Source organism: Copidosoma floridanum, unplaced genomic scaffold (assembly GCF_036245765.1).
Source record: "Copidosoma floridanum isolate Cflo_tuat_1 unplaced genomic scaffold, Cflo_Japanese_pri ptg000020l, whole genome shotgun sequence".
Taxonomy (NCBI): Eukaryota; Metazoa; Arthropoda; class Insecta; order Hymenoptera; family Encyrtidae; genus Copidosoma; species Copidosoma floridanum.
This window is the reverse complement of record NW_028321897.1, coordinates 3,588,111-3,605,790: the sequence shown is the minus strand read 5'-3', so window position 1 is coordinate 3,605,790 and position 17,680 is coordinate 3,588,111. Positions and strand designations below refer to the sequence as shown.

The following is a 17,680-nucleotide window of genomic DNA, read 5'->3' as shown; positions in this document are numbered from 1 at the left end:
CAGAAAGTGAACATTCTGAAATTATTTTTTATTTACTTCTCATATCGGTGAATTCAGATAAAATTTTTAAAAAAGTTTGACAGATATTTTAAGCTATTTATTGTAATTTTTGTAAACTTATAAATAAGCAATAAAAATTTTGGTACAAAAAATAAGAAATCGTTCCGCCATAGGGACAATATTCCTTGATAGGGACATTTACTTACCTATAGATCGGTAATTTCGCGTCTATCGCATAAGTGGACTCGCGAACATTTTTCGGCCACTTGAGATTTTTTTATCTCGTATCTGTTCTTCGAGCGATCGGTGATGTGGATTAACAAAATTTGTTTGGATGCGTTTGTAAAATCTTATACGTTTTTTTGATCAACTGTTTTTTTTGTATAGATTTTGCGGAAATCTTGAATTTTCTTGTGGTTCAGTTAAAACGAAGGATAATAAATGCAAATAAATGCATCTCGTCGGCGTTGGTCAGGCCTATCAATTTTCTTTAGTTCAGTACATCTTATCGGAGCAGGAAATCCACGTTGATTCGTTTTATTACTTCGTTAAGCCGGAAAATGCATTTACTTATTTCCTTAAATAAATTTGCAGCACAAAAATCATAAGTACAGTTTAACATATACATATATTTTCCAACAATACTGATAGAACCAAAGTTGTGTCTATCCAAATAAACGTTTATTTGGATGAAAGCAAATAAATATTTACATGAATGAAATAAAAATTCAACTATATTAATTCAAATCAAAAAAATTGTTTCTTTATATCGTAATATTTATCAGACTTTTATTTTATTTACATGAGCGTTTTTTTTTTCATTTGTACCCAAATAAACGTTTATATAAACATGACGTTTCATGCACAGAAATGAGCTTTTTTGGAAAAAGTGAAAAAGACTACAATAAATATGAAAATACGTTTATTTGGAATAATTAATTACAGTGATACATTTGTAGAAGAAATACAACAAAATTGTAATTTTTTAAAAATTAAAGAGCCAAAAAGACGTGGCTAAGGATCGTGACAATCGTATTTGTGACACAGGAGATCGGAGAACGTGTTGAAATAGTGTTCACACATGTCACAACTAAACGGATGCCAATTAGCTACGTGATTGTTGTAATCACTGATTCGATGAAAAGATCGCGTACACGCCTTGCAACGATGGAAATGACTATCCCGTTCGTGACTCACAAGACTATTTGAATCAGTGAATATTTTCTGACATTCGCCACATGGGAACAAATGCCGATTGCGCACGTGATTCTCAAGACAACTGCTACGGGCAAATGTTTGTGGACATTGAGTGCAGCGATGGTTGTGCTCAGACCCAATGTGTTTTATGAGGCTGATTTTGCGGGTAAAAGATTGCGGACACTCGTCGCAGCGAAATATGTTGTGCTGGACATTTATGTACTGCATAAGATCTTCTTTCTGATTGAAATTAAATGGCGAGGAATTGGTGCTTGCTTTTGTACGTATGTTCATATGATTTTTAAGTTGGTATCTCGGTCGAAAAGATTCATGGAAAACTGTACAGTCAAAGGACTTTTTTTCCGTGTGGGTCAGTTGGTGATCTGCGAGATGATGCTTGCGTCGATAAGTTTGCGGACCCGTAGCGCCATTAAAGAGCCTTTCGTCCCTGTGGATTTGTACGTGCCTCGTGAGATCACTACTGCGATTAAAAGCTTGTGAACACAAATCACATTGAAACGGTTTTTCACCAGAATGGACCCACATGTGATTTTTTAGGTTGCTTTTCTCGCTGAACTTTTGGAGACACAAATCGCACTGATATAGTTTCTCACTAGAATGGATCCACATGTGTTTCTCAAGGTTGCCTTTTTGGCTGAACTTCTGGGAACACAAATCGCACTGATATGATTTTTCACTAGAATGGATCCACATGTGATTTTTAAGGTTGCCTTTTTGGCTGAATTTTCGTGAACACAAGTTGCACTGAAATGGTTTTTCATCAGAATGGATTCGCATGTGCCTTGTGAGATCACTACTGCGATTAAGAGCTTGTGAACACAAATCACACTGAAACGGTTTTTTACCAGAATGGACCCACATGTGATTTTTTAGGTTTCTTTTGTCGCTGAACTTTTGGGGACACAAATCGCACTGATATGGTTTTTCACTAGAATGGATCCACATGTGATTTTTAAGGTTGCCTTTTTGGCTGAATTTTCGTGAACACAAGTTGCACTGAAATGGTTTTTCACCAGAATGGATTCGCATGTGCCTTGTGAGATCACTATTTGTAGTAAAAGCTCGTGAACATACCGAGCACTGGTATGGTTTTTCACCAGAATGGATCCGCATGTGAATTTGAAGGTTGTTTCGACATTGAAATATTTGTGAACACAAATCGCACTGAAATGGTTTCTCACCAGAATGGATGCGAGTATGAATTTTGAGTCGGCTTCGACTGCAAAATTTTCGTGAACATAGATCGCACTGAAATGGTTTATCACCAGAATGGATTTGCATGTGTCTTTTAAGGTTGCCTTTCTCGCTGAATTTTCGTGAACACAAATCGCACTGAAATGGTTTATCACCAGAATGGATTTGCATGTGTTTTTTAAGGTTGCCTTTTTGGCTGAACTTTCGTGAACACAAATCGCACTGAAATGGTTTATCACCAGAATGGATTTGCATGTGTTTCTTAAGGTTGCCTTTTTTGCTGAATTTTCGTGAACACAAATCGCACTGAAATGGCTTCTCACCAGAATGGATCCGCATGTGCCTTGTGAGATCACTACTGCGATTAAGAGCTTGTGAACACAAATCAAACTGAAACGGTTTTTTACCAGAATGGATCCGCAAATGTGATGCCAGTACACTGGGAATGCGGAAAGCCTTTTGGCATACATTACAAGGATGGCATGCCCTCGAGGAACTCGCTTTTTCGGCCATATAAGTTTGTTGTGATCAATGTGTCTCAAAAGTTACAGCAACGGATTCTTTAACCGTGGTCGTTGGAATTGTGTGTTCTTCGACGTAGTAATAGTAGTACTACGGTTCAATGGCCAGTGTGACTAAAAAAAAAAATGATAAGCTATAGAAACTAAAATTATTTCATTAAGGACTTTGTGATATGACTAGATTAACAGCTTGGCTGATTGGGCAAAAAAATTTGTTATGCTATGTAGTGTTACGGACGTCAGCTAGCTTTAGCTTGAAACGTCAATGTCCTCACATGCGCGCCGAAAGGCGCAAATTCAGGTGGTCATCAGCAACAATACTGTATCAGCTCTATTAAACTCGGAACCCCTACTTACATGAAATTCCACAGGGGTCATCATTACTTCCAACACAATGGTAGTGAAAAGCTATGTAAAGAAGAGAACAACGTCTAATCGGCAGTTGACCAACAACCTACAGTGTAACTAGACGTAAGCCTTTAATAAAGAATACACTAAACGGGATATTGTCTCCTTACCTTACTTACCTAAATGGCGGAAAAGAACCCTTACAGGGACATAAGGGATATAAGTCTCCTATGAAAACTGATCCCACCGCTGCCACCAATGTTACAGATATAAGTATAGGAGACTTATATCCCTAATGTCCCTGTAAGGGTTCTTTTCCGCCATTTAGGTAAGTAAGGTAAGGAGACAATATCCCGTTTAGTGTATTCTTTATTAAAGGCTTACGTCTAGTTACACTGTAGGTTGTTGGTCAACTGCCGATTAGGCGTTGTTCTCTTCTTTACATAGCTTTTCACTACCATTGTGTTGGAAGTAGTGATGACCCCTGTGGAATTTCATGTAAGTAGGGGTTCCGAGTTGAATAGAGCTGATACAGTATTGTTGCAATCGTCTAGGGGTATTAAGGAGAGATTCGTAGTAGCGTGGTGCTGATGACCACCTGAATTTGCGCCTTTCGGCGACCATGTGAGGACATTGACGTTTCAAGCTAAAGCTAGCTGACGTCCGTAATAGTAGTACATCGTAGCAATAATTACATACTATCCTAAAATTGTTTCCGTGAGAGAAAAAAAAATTATAAATCCGTAAAAATACTTTCTCAAGACAAATATTTTGTTAAAGTTGATGGTGCAATAAATATCGATGATTTTTAACAAAAGTGAGCGAGCTGTTATTTACTAAACAAACTAGGTAATTATTTTTAATTTTCTTTCAGATTAAAAAATTTTTGAAAAATATATAGAATTAACGGAATGGGAGAACTACAAATGTTTTACACAATTCATGATGGGCATATACGTTTCTACTTGCCACTATAGTCCAGAAAACAGTTTCTTTGGTTAATTTATTAGGTATAACTGTTTTTCAGCCATGAAATTTTTGTTAAGCTTTCTGTTACACAAATCATCGAATTACTTGTATGGAGTGTGCGGATATTCACCTTCCGTACAAGTAATTATTCGTGCTTTACTGCGTCAAGTAACCACATGGCACATTGCAGAGTATCAAAAAATCACTTGGTGTACTAACAACACAAGTTGTACTCCGTAATTTTTGTCCAAACATAATAAATTGTGTTTCCCACGCGGTACAAAGTTCTTAAATATTTAGCAACCCTACTGTTTGATATTTTGTAATCACATATGTAGTTTCATCTGTATTTACACTTGTAAAGTCACTTGGAATTCTACTTGGAATTCCACTTGGAATTCCACATGGGATTTTGGATTGAAAACTCCAAGAGTCATTCCAAGTGGAATTACAAATGACCACTGAAGATACATTTTTTCCTTTTTTAAAATAATTAAAATTGAAATTTCGAGCAGTATAATGGTCATGGCCGGTGTTATCATCCATATAGTAACACCAAATCAGAGGAGTTCAAGTGTTTGTTCTCAGATTTCGAAAAAATAGATTTTTTTTATTTTTCGTTCAAATTGTCTTGAAATGACTTGAACCCCTCTGCTTTGGTGTTACTATATGGATGATAACCTCTTCTAAGGCTATTAAACCACTTGAAATTTCAATTTAAACTATTTTAAAAAAGGAAAAAGTGTACCTTTAGTGGTCATTTGTAATTCCACTTGGAAAGACTCTTGGAGTTTCCAATCCAAAAGCCCATGTGGAATTCCAAGTAGAATTCCAAGTAACTTTACAAGTGTAAATACAGATGAAACTACACATGTGATTACAAAATATCAATCAGTAGGGAATAATCCAAAACATCATTTTTTTTTCTTTTGCAATTAATAACAAGGGTTTTTGCAAGTGAAATACCAGCTAATTTTTTAAATTAATAAAAAGACTTACCTTTCTGACTTGATGGCTTCCCTGTCTAGATTTGGTTGCTTAAACACTTGTCGAATAAAATTTTTATCCGATTGTTGTGTTGAACAACGTTAATATGGCTTTGTATTTTTAATTTATCACCTATACAACACTTGTAGAAAGAAATTGTTGTTGATCAATTGTTGCTGCACGAAAATTGTTGAAGCTCCGACTTCCTTCTGTTACATGAAAAACTACTGTCCAAACCGCTGTAAGCGCCGGAAACCTATTGCTTACATTAATTTTTGATGTGGTCATGGATATTTTTAGTATCGTACGAGATATCATTACTGGTATGGTAATTGGTTATTGGCATTTATCGCATGAGTCCCTATTCACATGCGTAGCTTTTGAGCGATACTTTGTTTTGACTTAGTCGACGTAAAAGTTGAGTAAATTTGATTGCTCGACTAAAACCCGTGTTCACAGTTTTTTCCACATAGCACATATTTTTTAAGTTTTTTATTAATTAAGGCTGCAACTTTTATCGCAAACCATACTTTGTACGTTTTTTTATAATATTATGTATGACGATGTCGAAACGTTAATGCTGCAGTGGTTGATTAATAATCATGTCATCAATAATGATATCATTTAACGCGCGAATGTAATTTCCCATCGATATTATATAGATTTTCGTGCAGGGGCTCTATGACGGCTTTCGATATCTCGCAAAAGTTAGTATTTTTTTCGATAATTTACATAAAATTATGGTTGAGCGCATGCGCAGTGTAAGAATTATCTTTGACTTCCCGACTGTACGATTTAGTTTATACGTTTTAAAATTCTTTTAAATGTAACACACTTTTGCAAACGTGATGGATAATGTTCTTCCATTGTTACTAGTTAAAAGAGATCATTTGACAAAATTGCATGAAAATACATAGATAAATTGTTTGCATGACAATCCATTTGTACACAGAAAAAAAAAACATTTTATCAGTCCAAAAAATGTTAGTTCAGATACAAACATAAAATTTACTCACTCAAATTAAATAATATTCATTGAAATCAAATAAATTTTTTCTTTACAACGTAACATTTGACAGATATGTTACTAAATACATTTTTTTAAATCCAAATAATATTTACATGAATGAAATAAAAGTTCAATTATATTAGTTCAAATCAAATGAATTATTACTTTATATCGTAATATTTATTAGATTTTTATTTTATTTACATAAACTTCTTTTTAGTTTGTATTCGAATAAACATTTGTTTTGATTGACAGTTTTTTTTTTATTCGTTAAACATCTCAGATTCTTAAATGGACAAAAATGTAGGTCAAAAATAATCTGCACACTCGTTACACAACGATGTTATTTTTTAAGCTCTAAATTTAACAAATCATCGAATCGAAATTCATAAAAAATCTCCATTAATCACCGTTTCGGCAACGATATTCAAATATATTTTTTCGAGAATCATTTTTCATCCAACTTTTTTTTGCACACGCCTGCCACACGACTGACTACAAATGCCATTACACGCGTGTCAGCTGTCCTCGAGGCAATTTTTATTAATGACTCTGTTACTTTCTTTCTGTCGAAGGATCGACAGCCTCGCCAACACTTTCCATATCTATGATATTATAATTATACTGTAAACTGATACAAATTAATACGTGCCTCGAAGTGAAATATCATTGATCAGAACTGTTGGCGATTTACACACATGCGAGTCAGATTTTGTAATCGAGTGGAGTCACAAGCTTACATTTGGGCGTGAAATTTTGGCGATCGACGAAAACAGAGAAAACAAAATATGGTGAAGGGAACGACCGATTGTGTGTGTGTATTTTAAAAATTCCTTTGTTGTGGAGCCGTTTAAGATGTCGCAAGTTGCGATTGCTTCTGGCGATTTCGAGGTGCGACCTTTTTAACAGATGTCATAGTTTTGGGAGTGCCGCGATTGAGTGAAATTGTAACTTTCTTTTTTTTTTTTTTCATTTACTCGAAAAACAATATTGAACGAAAACTTTGACCAGCTACCAGTTTTGTCCATTGTTAAAAAAAATCATTAAACACCACACAATTTTTGTAAATTCTGAACATTAAGTATCATTGATTTTTAATTTAAATTCAAACAAAACGCTGCTAGTAAAGATGCTAAAATTAAAAAAAAAATAACTTGGTAATTCGTTGAACTTAATGCAACATATTTAATTTTTATAAATTAACAAATCAAGCTTATTTATTTTTGTGCAAAGAGAAACTTGTAAAGGTTAATTTATAAGTATACTTAATTTTAAAAATTTAATGAAAAATTCTTAAAATATATAAACTTTTGCAAAGATATTGAAAAATCTTACGCAACAGTTGAAAAACTTTGAAAAATAATTTACTTTGAATTTTGTAATTTTCTTGCTTCAAAGGGACGCTTTTATTGAAACTTGCTTGTCATAATCATACTAATTTTTTTTTAACTTTACAACTTTCAATCAAAAAGAAAAATAAGAGCAAATTACAACGTACTGTTATTTTAAAAAGTTTTTGGATTAAAATAAGAAATAATGTTCGTGAAAGCCCAACACAAAATTAAATTATAATTATAAGGAATTAATTTATTCATATTATTTAGAATCATGATTCTCCGCAGTAAAATTTTATTTATAGTTATCACGATTTCCAAGTTTATATATCCAGCTTTTATGAAATTTTTAAAGAATAGTTAGATACTTTTTTTTTAGTCTTACAAACTAATGTTTGAACTAAATATTTAAATAATTGTTGTAAAAATAAAGTAAAAATAATCGCTGTGTAAGAAGTTTAATTTTGAAAAATATTAAAAAATGGAATTGTTAAATACATACTCTGCAAACATAATACAAACAAGAATGTAAGTTCTTAGAAAAGTGTACACGGTCTGGTAAAAGATCGACAAAATCTAGAGGATCTTCTTTTCAAGGAGCGATACTTTATGTAATTTAGATAATGAAATAATATAAAAAAAAATAAAAAACATTAGATATTTAAGCTAATTGTCAGTTATCTTAGATTGACAATTGCCGTGAAAAAAAAAACAGGAATACTTAATCTCTAAACGGTAGTGTCGCGATGGATGATGCTTCTGACAGGATTTTATGAATATTTTCACTGTCTGTTTGCGGGGGCTTGGCGTGCAAAGGGGGGGCAATTAGTTAAATTATCCCTCAACTCAGAGCATTTTTTAAAGAAAATAAGAAACAAATATTTTTGTCTTGATCAGTACATCTTAACTTTTTTGCGGTGTTTGTCAAACTGTTTATAACAAATATCTTTTAATTTTCGTATATTTTTGTATTCGGTGATTAATCTCTCTTTACCCATGTTATGTTTCCAAGTGAGTTATATCGTTAGATAAAGCAAGTGCAATTTTGAGATTTTGTATAATTGAAAAAACAACAGAAATTCAAGTATAATTTTATCTTTTTCTTTACAATCGATGCCTGCTATTTATTGTTATTTCTCTGAATTTTCAATGACTATTTATAACTTTTTGTCTCTTCTTTGAACATCCATCATTTTACGTATTTTTTTCATGCAAAAAATAATTTGTAAAAAAACAGAAAAATTGTAAAAATTACAATTCTGTAAGCATGTATTTTATTTAAAACATACGTAATCTCAATTGTGCCCAGATAATTAATTGTCATCAAACGAAACCAAAAACCTTTTTTTCCTACGTAAACTCTGGAAAAGAGAAAAATACACCACTCTCTTGCCACTTATTCACAAGCACCGATTTGAAAACCAAATGATTGTCACGACGGGCTAGGATAATTGCTTCATTGAGCACCTACTTGAAAATCAAATCCTTCGGAGAGAGTGGAAAGTAAGATCTTGTTTTTTCTTTCTTTCCATACGGTCCTGCAATCACCGATTGATCGATATAATTGCCGGTCACTCATGCTCGGAATCGTTCCTTCATCCATAATCTGTTTTTTGTGCAACCGATACGTAAAACGTTCGTGTTGTATGAATTCAGTTGCTAGTTTTTGCTTTGACAATACGCGAATTGAGTAATGTGCTGGCGATTACCGGTGTATGAATAATGCATTAATAAGCGGCATTAGGTACTCAATTTTCGGAAGAATTCGATGAATAAGAAACAGAGTCGGGTCTCCAGACAGTTCGTGTTGAACTAACTATTCTTTGTAACGTTGAATGTTTTTGGCTGGATAAGTTGGTAAAAAATTTTTAAAAATAACTTGCATATTAGGATTAGTGAATAAAATGTACATATTTCTTTATTCATTTTTTTTGGTAATCAAATAATTCAATATAAAATTAATATACTATGATTACATCCCGTATGCACTAAGCGCAGTCTTTCGTATGTTAAACGTCCTATGATTACTTTTTATTTTTCTTTTTACAATCAAAAATGATACTTCGAAAAATAAAAATTTTTACAAATTACAAAACAGATCATTTGACGGTTTTGTCCTATTTAGCTTTTGCCTCCGCATCTTTGTTCTTCATGTCGATGACAACCTGCAAAAAGATTTTTATTTAATGAATCATTGTATTATACGAGTGAATAAATACTATTGACGTTAACAATGATACGAACTTTTCCACAGCCCTTCATTTCGGAGACAAATTTGTAAGCTTCGTTAACTTTGTGGAATCCAGCCACCATAGAAGGAGCTGGTTTGATTAGCCCTTCTTCGAAGAATGATATCACGTCATCCCCAGTTTGCCTAGTGATCATTACATTGGATGAATAATAAAAAATAAAAATTATTCAAACTTAATAATACCTGTAGAGTTCATTTTTCCTTTTTTTGTAATCCATTAAATCGATACCTGTCACGGTAAAGAAATCTTCCTCTTCGTCTTTCTTTGCATCAGCTTTTTCCTTACCTTCATTTGCCTCCTTACTTTCTTTTAACGCATTTTTACTAGACTTTGAGTGCGAAACTCCAGCCACTATTATTTTACCTGTTTAAAACACATACACGGATATTGCTTTTTTATTATTCTTGTTTGACAATCGTTACAAAAAACAATTGATTTTTTACCTTCTTTCGACAAATGCTGAACTACAACCCCAAAATTGTTATCCCGCAATAAATGTTTAGAAGGTGTTCTGGACTTATAAACGTTGGTGAAACTAAAAGAATAATGACATTACCTTATGTGTGTTAGGTCAAAGGAGGCCGCATTGATGTGATAAACAATGTTTTTTATCTTACGCGTAGAGCACTTTTTTAAATTGCGCTCCCTCTTCTCCTTCAAAAATACCCTTGATATCACGTTCTTTTGCAATTCCTTCAAGTTCTTTTATAAGCCTCTTTTCGTTGTAAGTAAGAGCATGAAAAGCTCCTCTCTCGCGAATTTTATCTGCTCTGTCCTCTGAAAAGCCTACTCCAATGACCTTTGACAATAAATTGGTTTAAGTTGGGATATTATAGCATTAAAATCTGTTGTTCACTTAGTGATCTACCTGAGCTCTAAAAACGTTGGCAGCAATGTCAACTGCTGCTAGTCCAATTCCACCAATGCCCACGTTGATCAAAATCATATCTTCTTCTGATATGGACCCATACTTTTCCAATCCTATCAATGCAGTCATGTAGTTTTCCAACAAACACACTGCATCGATTGATTTAATCGAAGCTGGTATTTTCCAGACATCCTGCAAAAATAAAACTACTATCTCATCACCATCACAACACAATGTTACATAAACACCTTTTCAAACTTACGTTGATTTCTGCCACACAATTATCAGCTAGTCCACCAAAACGTTCTTTGTTCAAGGCAACTACCTTGTCGCCTACATTGTAGCCCGCCTGTTTGGCACCTTCGCTGACTTGGATCAATTTGCCAGACAACTCATAGCCAGGCACAAAAGGTAAACTTTGTTCTCTTGGATACAGATTTTCACACAACAGTACATCAAGTCCATTTAATGCACAGTAGTTAACGTCAATTAACACCTGAGCAAAAAGACACTCATGAACAATGGGAACTGTTTAATATGATGATGTTTCCAAGTTTCAACTCACCTCCGTGGACTGCAGTAATTTTGGCGGATCAACGATTTCAATGTGGAGTGGCTCTGAATATTTTTTCAGCACCGCAGACTCAATTTTTCCCAACTCGTTGGAGTTGCTCGGATTTTTACTTGCATCATCCGCTTTCAGTCTAACGTTGACGGTAAACTTGAAGCACTTTTTATTATTTCGCGATAACAGGCGCGATATCAATTGACGACTAGCTGAAAGTGACATTTTAAAAATATTTTTTATGTACAATTTGAAAATAATAAATGATAAAAGTTGGGCAAAAACTATTTCTCCTATGGCCGGTGCTCTCCTGCATAACCTAAATATGTATCAGCTACAGCATCCAAAAAAGCTTTCTGCTACAATGTGTGTGCATAAGTGCAAGTGTGTTTATATATATATGTTTATTATACACATATAGGTATATACATCTTTCTCGAGAGAGAGCTTAGATTGAGACACACGTTTTCGGGAGGCAACGCGTTTGCTGCAGTCACAAAAAGTTATTTCTTTTTTTTTTAGCAGGTTCGACCTTATCCCTCCTATAGACGTTGATCTAGTTAACAACAAGGTTTTTGTCGTGATAACGAAAAAAGTGTCAAGTCTACAGGCGTTTTGTTTTGAGCGACCACCACCATGGCTGTAGGTAAAAATAAGGGGCTGTCTAAAGGAAGCAAGAAAAGTCTCAGAAAGAAGGCGTAAGTCATCAAGTTTTTGCCTGATTATTTACCGGTGCCCATTTAGTGTTTTTTTTTGCGTAAACACGGTCATAATAGTAAAATGTGCTGTTTGGGAAATGGTTGGTTATTCTAACCTGTATGGCGTGTCCACTTGTCCAATATTCGTATTTTGTTCGTACTATTTGCGGAGAGTCGATGATTGGATTACTTTTTACTCCGTTTATTGATCAACTCCTTGTATAAATCAATCACTCTCCATTACTACATTAATTTTTCTTTATTATTGCAAGCAACAAAACTTTGAAAAATGCCAAATTAACTCTGTTATTTCTTTAGTTTTTTTATCCATTTAATACTGAATGAGTATTGTTTTAGCCGATAGTTGAACAACGCATAAAAGTCCATTTTGCAATGAATTTCTGCTTTTCAGTGTCGATCCTTTCACTCGCAAGGACTGGTATGATGTAAAAGCACCATCAGTCTTCACTGTCCGGCAGGTCGGCAAGACTCTGGTTAACAGGACCCAGGGAACAAGTTAGTTTTTTTTGTTACATACTCTGAATGCTGTGATTGATTAAAATTCCAATCCTATGAAAAAATGACAAATCCGGGCTAGTCAGTTGCTGATAAGTTTTTTAGTTTTTCATTTAAGCAAAGCAAAAATATTGACATTGTGCACGTATCCTAGTAGTGCTGTTGACTATCATACAAAGATTTTCCAGTGTAGATTGTTTTCTTAGTTTATCATAAACCTTAAACATTAATTTGATGAAGTAAAAACTTTTGATGAATTTCTATGTTACATATGATGGAATGAATGGTACAAGTAATTTTCATCAGACAAAACTAAAATTTGCCCCAATTTTCAGAAATCGCCTCGGAAGGATTGAAGCACCGTGTATTTGAAGTTTCCTTGGCCGATCTCCAGGGCGATCAAGGTGCTGAGCGGTCTTTCTGTAAATTCCGACTCATTGCTGAAGATGTTCAAGGACGCAACGTGCTCACCAACTTCCACGGCATGGATCTCACAACAGACAAACTTAGATCTATGGTTAAAAAGTGGCAGACCCTGATTGAAGCTGTAGTCGATGTCAAAACCACCGATGGCTACAGCTTGAGGGTATTCTGCATTGGATTCACCCAAAAACAGCAGTCGAGCCAACGCAAGACCTGCTATGCTCAGCATTCGCAGGTTAGTTCTGTTAATCAGTTAATACTACTTTGTATACTTCATAAATCGACGTTGGCTGTATAATTTTTACTACACGCGCAAGATGACGTTGATCAAAATCTCAATATTTTGTAATCTTATTCTACTTGCGGAAATCAATAAGCATTCACTTACCACGCTGCATGAAATGTTATTCTGTCAGCGATATTGAGTATTGCTACACCACTAAAATCGTAAATTAAACCTATAAGTAAAGTCAAAAGCAACGATCTTAAAGATTGTTATTCGCGCAGGTGCGAAACATTCGCAGGAAAATGGTTGAAATCATCACTCAAGACGTTACCAAGAGTGACTTAAAGGGTGTTGTCAGCAAACTATTGCCTGACGCTATTGCCAAGGACATTGAAAAGGCCTGCCAGGGCATTTACCCACTTCATGATGTTTGTATTCGTAAGGTACGTACGACTTGTCTGTCATTTTTTAAGGATTAATAAAAAAAAAAATTCTATGTGGAAGTCAATAAACTCCGTAGTGCAAAAAGTTGAAACAATAAACTACTGTAGCTTGCACCTTAGTTATCTTCAAGAAATGATAATCATTTTTTTTGTTTTTATTTAGGTTAAGGTATTGAAGAAGCCCCGTTTCGAGTTGAGCAAGCTTCTCGAACTGCACGGAGATGGTGGCAGTAGCAAGACTGCCGAAGGTGGCGAGACTGGATCAAAGGTGGACAGACCCGAGGGTTACGAACCCCCAGTGCAAGAGAGTGTCTAATCGGATATGTGCTCATTCCATCCTATCACATAATAAAAAAAATCTCAATTTTTTAATGATACGTCATTTGAGTTTCATTTTTATTCCTCAGTTATTTTACAGTTTATTCTCTACGTATTTATGGACCGTTACGGAACTATAATGCAAACAAACTGTTTTTCAATGTTTGTTCGTACTTGTATGTAGTAGAAATAGTAATAGTTGGAACTTTGAATTTCGCGGTACAAAAGAACGGACGAGCTCGACTGCAGGTAATATTTGTTCGATCGATAATTGTTTGCACATTCATTACTTACTGCTGGTAACAAGAAATTGACTAGACTTTTTACCATTTCATGATAACCGTGATTCTTGCAACCTTGATAAAAAATTTTGTAATAATTTTTGTATTAAAAGATTGCTGGTGACGACGATTGCGGAAAACACCCCAAGCGGCGTTACCACCACGACTTACGTAACTTTACAGCCTCTGATTTTATCATTCTGGTAAAGACACCACGGTGTAAGATGTACGTGAAGTTATGTGTAGTAATTAAAGAAATTACTACTAAGTAATGCCATATGGTCGATTTTATTAAACCATATGAATATCTCTATTTTTAGAGGTCGACTTTTGAGTGTAAAACAGATTGTAAATTTGCCGCAAATAGCACAAACTACGTCAACTTTTTATTATCTATCTGTAAGATTAGTTGCGGCTGGTTTGTAATTATCAAAGTGACTTTGCTGTAAATAGCAAGTTATTTGGATCAGCGCCATCTAGCGGTCTTTATTTTTTGGCCAAAAGTGGCTCCTAAAATTCTCAATCAGAGCATTCAGGATTAGAGCCATTTAGTCAATTACAAACCAGCCGCAACTCTTGATGAAGCTATAAAATGAAAAAATAACAATACTTGTGTTTTAGGCGGCAAGTTAACAATCTATTTTCTACCAAAAAATTGACCTCCTATGTGTTTGTACTTTTGAAGATAAATTTTCAAGCATAAGACGTATTGTTAACCTGCCGCCAAAAACATATGTATCGTTATTTTTTCATTTTATAGCTTCATCATGAGTTGCGGCTGGTTTATAATTGACTAAATGGCTCTAATCCTGAATGCTCTGATTGAGAATTTTAGGAGCCACTTTTGGCCAAAAAACAAAGACCGCTAGATGGCGCTGATTCAAACAACTGTTGCTATTTACAGCAAAGTCACTTTGATAATTACAAACCAGCCGCAACGAATTTAATAGATAGATAATAAAAAGTTAACATTTTTTGTGCTACTTGCGGCAAGTTTACAATATGTCTTTCACCTGTGAATGGACCCTGAAAAGTATAAATATTCCACTTATCTTATACGGCTTATAAAATCTACCATATTTACAAAATTAAAATACTTTAGACCTTTTATGATTAACTCGTGGAAGCACAGCCCTTTAACTTTCTAGTTTAAATAAACAGCTAACTTATATAATATGTACATGCCAAGATTTGTGTTACAGAAATCTTTAACAATGATTAAATAGATACGTAAAGTAATAAGTCCAAAAGAGACAACCGAAGAAAAAAGGCCTGAAAAAGAAGCACAGTCACACGAAAAGTCTCATACAAGAATGGAGCATTGGATCTCACTTAATTTAAATTGCTTTACAATTTATCTTTTACCTAAAAATCGACCTCCAAAACTATCAATATTCTACTTATCTTATATGGCTCATAAAATCGACAATATTTACAAAATTACAATACTCTTGACCTTTTACCATTAACTAATGAAAGAACAGCCCTTCAACTTTAGATTTCCAATAAACAGTTAACTTATATAATATGTACATAACAAAATTTGTGTTACAAAAATCGTAAATCACGATCAAATATACACGTAAATTAATCAGTCGAAAAGAGACAACTGAAGAAAAAAGGTCTTAAAAAGAAGCAGCCACACGAAGAGTCTCCTGGAATGGAGCATCGGATCTCACTAATTGAAAAATACATTTATTACAGAGATGTAAATTTGAAGTGTTATAAGTAAACAAAGAACCTAACCTTCTCTGATCACTTTTCGTGTGACTGTGCTTCTTTTTCAGGCCTTTTTTCTTCGGTTGTCTCTTTAATGGACTGATTAATTTGTGCTTACATGAGTTAATGGTAAAAGGTCAAGAGTGTTGTAATTTTGTAAATATTGTCGATTTTATGAGCCATTTGAGATTTGTAGAATATTTATTTAGAAACTTGCCGCAAACAGCACAAACTACGTTAACTTTTTATTATCTATCTGTAAGATTAGTTGCGGCTGGTTTGTAATTATCAAAGTGACTTTGCTGTAAATAGCAATAGTTATTTGAATCAGCGCCATCTAGCGGTCTTTATTTTTTGGCCAAAAGTGGCTCCTAAAATTCTCAATCAGAGCATTCAGGATTAGAGCCATTTAGTCAATTATAAACCAGCCGCAACTCATGATGAAGCTATAAAATGAAAAAATAACGATACATATGTTTTTGACGGCAGGTTAACAATACGTCTTATGCTTGAAAATTTATCTTCAAAAGTACAAACACATAGGAGGTCAATTTTTTGGTAGAAAATAGATTGTTAACTTGCCGCTTAAAACACAAGTATTGTTATTTTTTCATTTTATAGCTTCATTAAGAGTTGCGGCTGGTTTGTAATTGACTAAATGGCTCTAATCCTGAATGCTCTGATTGAGAATTTTAGGAGCCACTTTTGGCCAAAAAATAAAGACCGCTAGATGGCGCTGATTCAAATAACTTGCTATTTACAGCAAAGTCACTTTGATAATTACAAACCAGCCGCAACTAATCTTACAGATAGATAATAAAAAGTTAACGTAGTTTGTGCTGTTTGCGGCAAGTTTCTACATCAATATTCTACATATCTGAACTGGTTTCTATTGTATAAATTGTAGTTTTGGTAAGTAAGTTCTATACAGTTTGAACTACTTTAAAAAGTGGCGCCTCCTGCAGCAGAAACATTTCTTTAAACAAAATCGACAAAGCTGCAGACGTGATCGGTATAAACTTCGAATCGGGAAGGAGTTTTTAAATCGCTGAGTTGAAAAAAAAATGATCGCCTTGGCTACTTTTCACTAGACTACACAAATCTCTCGGTCGTATCTCGATTCAGAAAAAATTCAGCTAAAGGTCATTAGAAGTCGGTAAGCTTATCATTCTTCAGAGCTTCGTCTTTAAGGTTAAACATAGCATTGTTGCGAGATAGATTGTAATATTTTGCTATCTTTTTTCAATTTTTGCTTGTAAAAAATAAATTTAGCCGTCATCTTCGTAAATAGTTTTTAGCAATGTGAATTTATATTACAATATCGTAAAAAATCAAAATGTATTATATTTAGTTAAATCAGACAACTTTTGTACAGAAAATGTGGCCAATTTTCATGGGACTTTTGAGAAGGTACACGCCATACATAACTTTGCCTTTTGCTGCTGTAGTTGGATTTGCTGGATATCACATAGAAGGATGGATATCTGATCGCTACACACCAGCATCACCTCCAATATCACAAAAAAGGCAAGAACGTCTGTTGGAAAACATTGATTCCAGCACAACAAGACAAAAGCATAATCCCTTAGAAGTTAATTTATCTCCCTCTTTGTCTTCATAAATTGTTGTGTTTGGCATCGAATGAATGTACATTTGTAATATTTGTCGCACATAGCATCTGTTGTTAATACATAAGTAGGTATAATTGTAGATTAACTTCAATGAAATTGGTGAATGCCATTTTTTACTAAAAATGTACCATACAAATTTTTTCTTTACTCAACTGTGATG

The 17,680-nt window shown here is 34.1% G+C and overlaps 4 protein-coding genes across 8 annotated transcripts; 2 read left to right on the top strand and 2 right to left on the bottom strand.

Annotated features, from left to right (window-relative positions):
* Nucleotides 1-950: 950 nt before the first annotated feature.
* LOC149374316 (uncharacterized) lies at nucleotides 951-5,403 on the bottom strand. Its single transcript, XM_089593835.1, has 2 exons — nucleotides 5,250-5,403; nucleotides 951-3,047 (listed from the first exon to the last, which is right to left on the bottom strand). Exon 2 carries the CDS (start codon nucleotides 2,923-2,925, stop codon nucleotides 1,015-1,017), a length of 1,911 nt encoding a protein of 636 aa, XP_089449961.1. The 5' UTR covers nucleotides 2,926-3,047; nucleotides 5,250-5,403; the 3' UTR covers nucleotides 951-1,014.
* Nucleotides 5,404-9,555: 4,152 nt separating this feature from the next.
* On the bottom strand, nucleotides 9,556-11,618 carry LOC106642173 (protein Cryzl2). Of its 3 annotated transcripts, XM_023390331.2 has the most exons (9): nucleotides 11,266-11,618; nucleotides 10,963-11,196; nucleotides 10,701-10,892; nucleotides 10,450-10,631; nucleotides 10,276-10,367; nucleotides 10,157-10,195; nucleotides 10,015-10,105; nucleotides 9,825-9,954; nucleotides 9,556-9,745 (listed from the first exon to the last, which is right to left on the bottom strand). In XM_023390331.2, exons 1-9 carry the CDS (start codon nucleotides 11,488-11,490, stop codon nucleotides 9,698-9,700), a joined length of 1,233 nt encoding a protein of 410 aa, XP_023246099.2. In that variant the 5' UTR covers nucleotides 11,491-11,618; the 3' UTR covers nucleotides 9,556-9,697. The 3 variants fall into 3 exon arrangements, with proteins under 3 accessions (XP_023246099.2, XP_089449969.1, XP_014212355.2); XM_089593843.1 differs by lacking the exon at nucleotides 10,157-10,195 and having other exon boundaries at nucleotides 10,015-10,127; nucleotides 10,262-10,367; XM_014356869.2 differs by having other exon boundaries at nucleotides 10,015-10,195.
* A 100-nt stretch (nucleotides 11,619-11,718) lies between these two features.
* Nucleotides 11,719-13,948, top strand: LOC106642174 (small ribosomal subunit protein eS1). The gene is made up of 5 exons (XM_014356870.2): nucleotides 11,719-11,963; nucleotides 12,376-12,479; nucleotides 12,815-13,137; nucleotides 13,410-13,571; nucleotides 13,735-13,948. Exons 1-5 carry the CDS (start codon nucleotides 11,902-11,904, stop codon nucleotides 13,885-13,887), a joined length of 804 nt encoding a protein of 267 aa, XP_014212356.1. The 5' UTR covers nucleotides 11,719-11,901; the 3' UTR covers nucleotides 13,888-13,948.
* Nucleotides 13,949-16,864: 2,916 nt separating this feature from the next.
* LOC106642178 (small integral membrane protein 12) lies at nucleotides 16,865-17,639 on the top strand. Of its 3 annotated transcripts, none has more exons than XM_014356883.2 (2): nucleotides 16,865-17,031; nucleotides 17,265-17,638. In XM_014356883.2, exon 2 carries the CDS (start codon nucleotides 17,268-17,270, stop codon nucleotides 17,508-17,510), a length of 243 nt encoding a protein of 80 aa, XP_014212369.1. In that variant the 5' UTR covers nucleotides 16,865-17,031; nucleotides 17,265-17,267; the 3' UTR covers nucleotides 17,511-17,638. The 3 variants fall into 3 exon arrangements, with proteins under 3 accessions (XP_014212369.1, XP_014212367.1, XP_014212368.1); XM_014356881.2 differs by having other exon boundaries at nucleotides 16,867-17,045; nucleotides 17,265-17,634; XM_014356882.2 differs by lacking the exon at nucleotides 16,865-17,031 and adding an exon at nucleotides 17,114-17,191 and having other exon boundaries at nucleotides 17,250-17,639.
* Nucleotides 17,640-17,680: the final 41 nt, after the last annotated feature.

Bases quoted from the DNA above. Each gene is read 5' to 3' on its own strand.
- LOC106642174 (XM_014356870.2), top strand. From the start codon at position 11,902: ATGGCTGTAGGTAAAAATAAGGGGCTGTCTAAAGGAAGCAAGAAAAGT. The intron at 11,964-12,375 runs GTAAGTCATCAA...TCTGCTTTTCAG, and splicing joins AAAAGTCTCAGAAAGAAGGC to TGTCGATCCTTTCACTCGCA. The intron at 13,138-13,409 runs GTTAGTTCTGTT...TTATTCGCGCAG, and splicing joins GCTATGCTCAGCATTCGCAG to GTGCGAAACATTCGCAGGAA.
- LOC149374316 (XM_089593835.1), bottom strand. From the start codon at position 2,925: ATGGCCGAAAAAGCGAGTTCCTCGAGGGCATGCCATCCTTGTAATGTA.
- LOC106642173 (XM_014356869.2), bottom strand. From the start codon at position 11,490: ATGTCACTTTCAGCTAGTCGTCAATTGATATCGCGCCTGTTATCGCGA. The intron at 10,632-10,700 runs GTAGATCACTAA...TTATTGTCAAAG, and splicing joins CCAACGTTTTTAGAGCTCAG to GTCATTGGAGTAGGCTTTTC. The intron at 9,955-10,014 runs GTATTATTAAGT...AATGATCACTAG, and splicing joins AGGAAAAATGAACTCTACAG to GCAAACTGGGGATGACGTGA.
- LOC106642178 (XM_014356882.2), top strand. From the start codon at position 17,268: ATGTGGCCAATTTTCATGGGACTTTTGAGAAGGTACACGCCATACATA.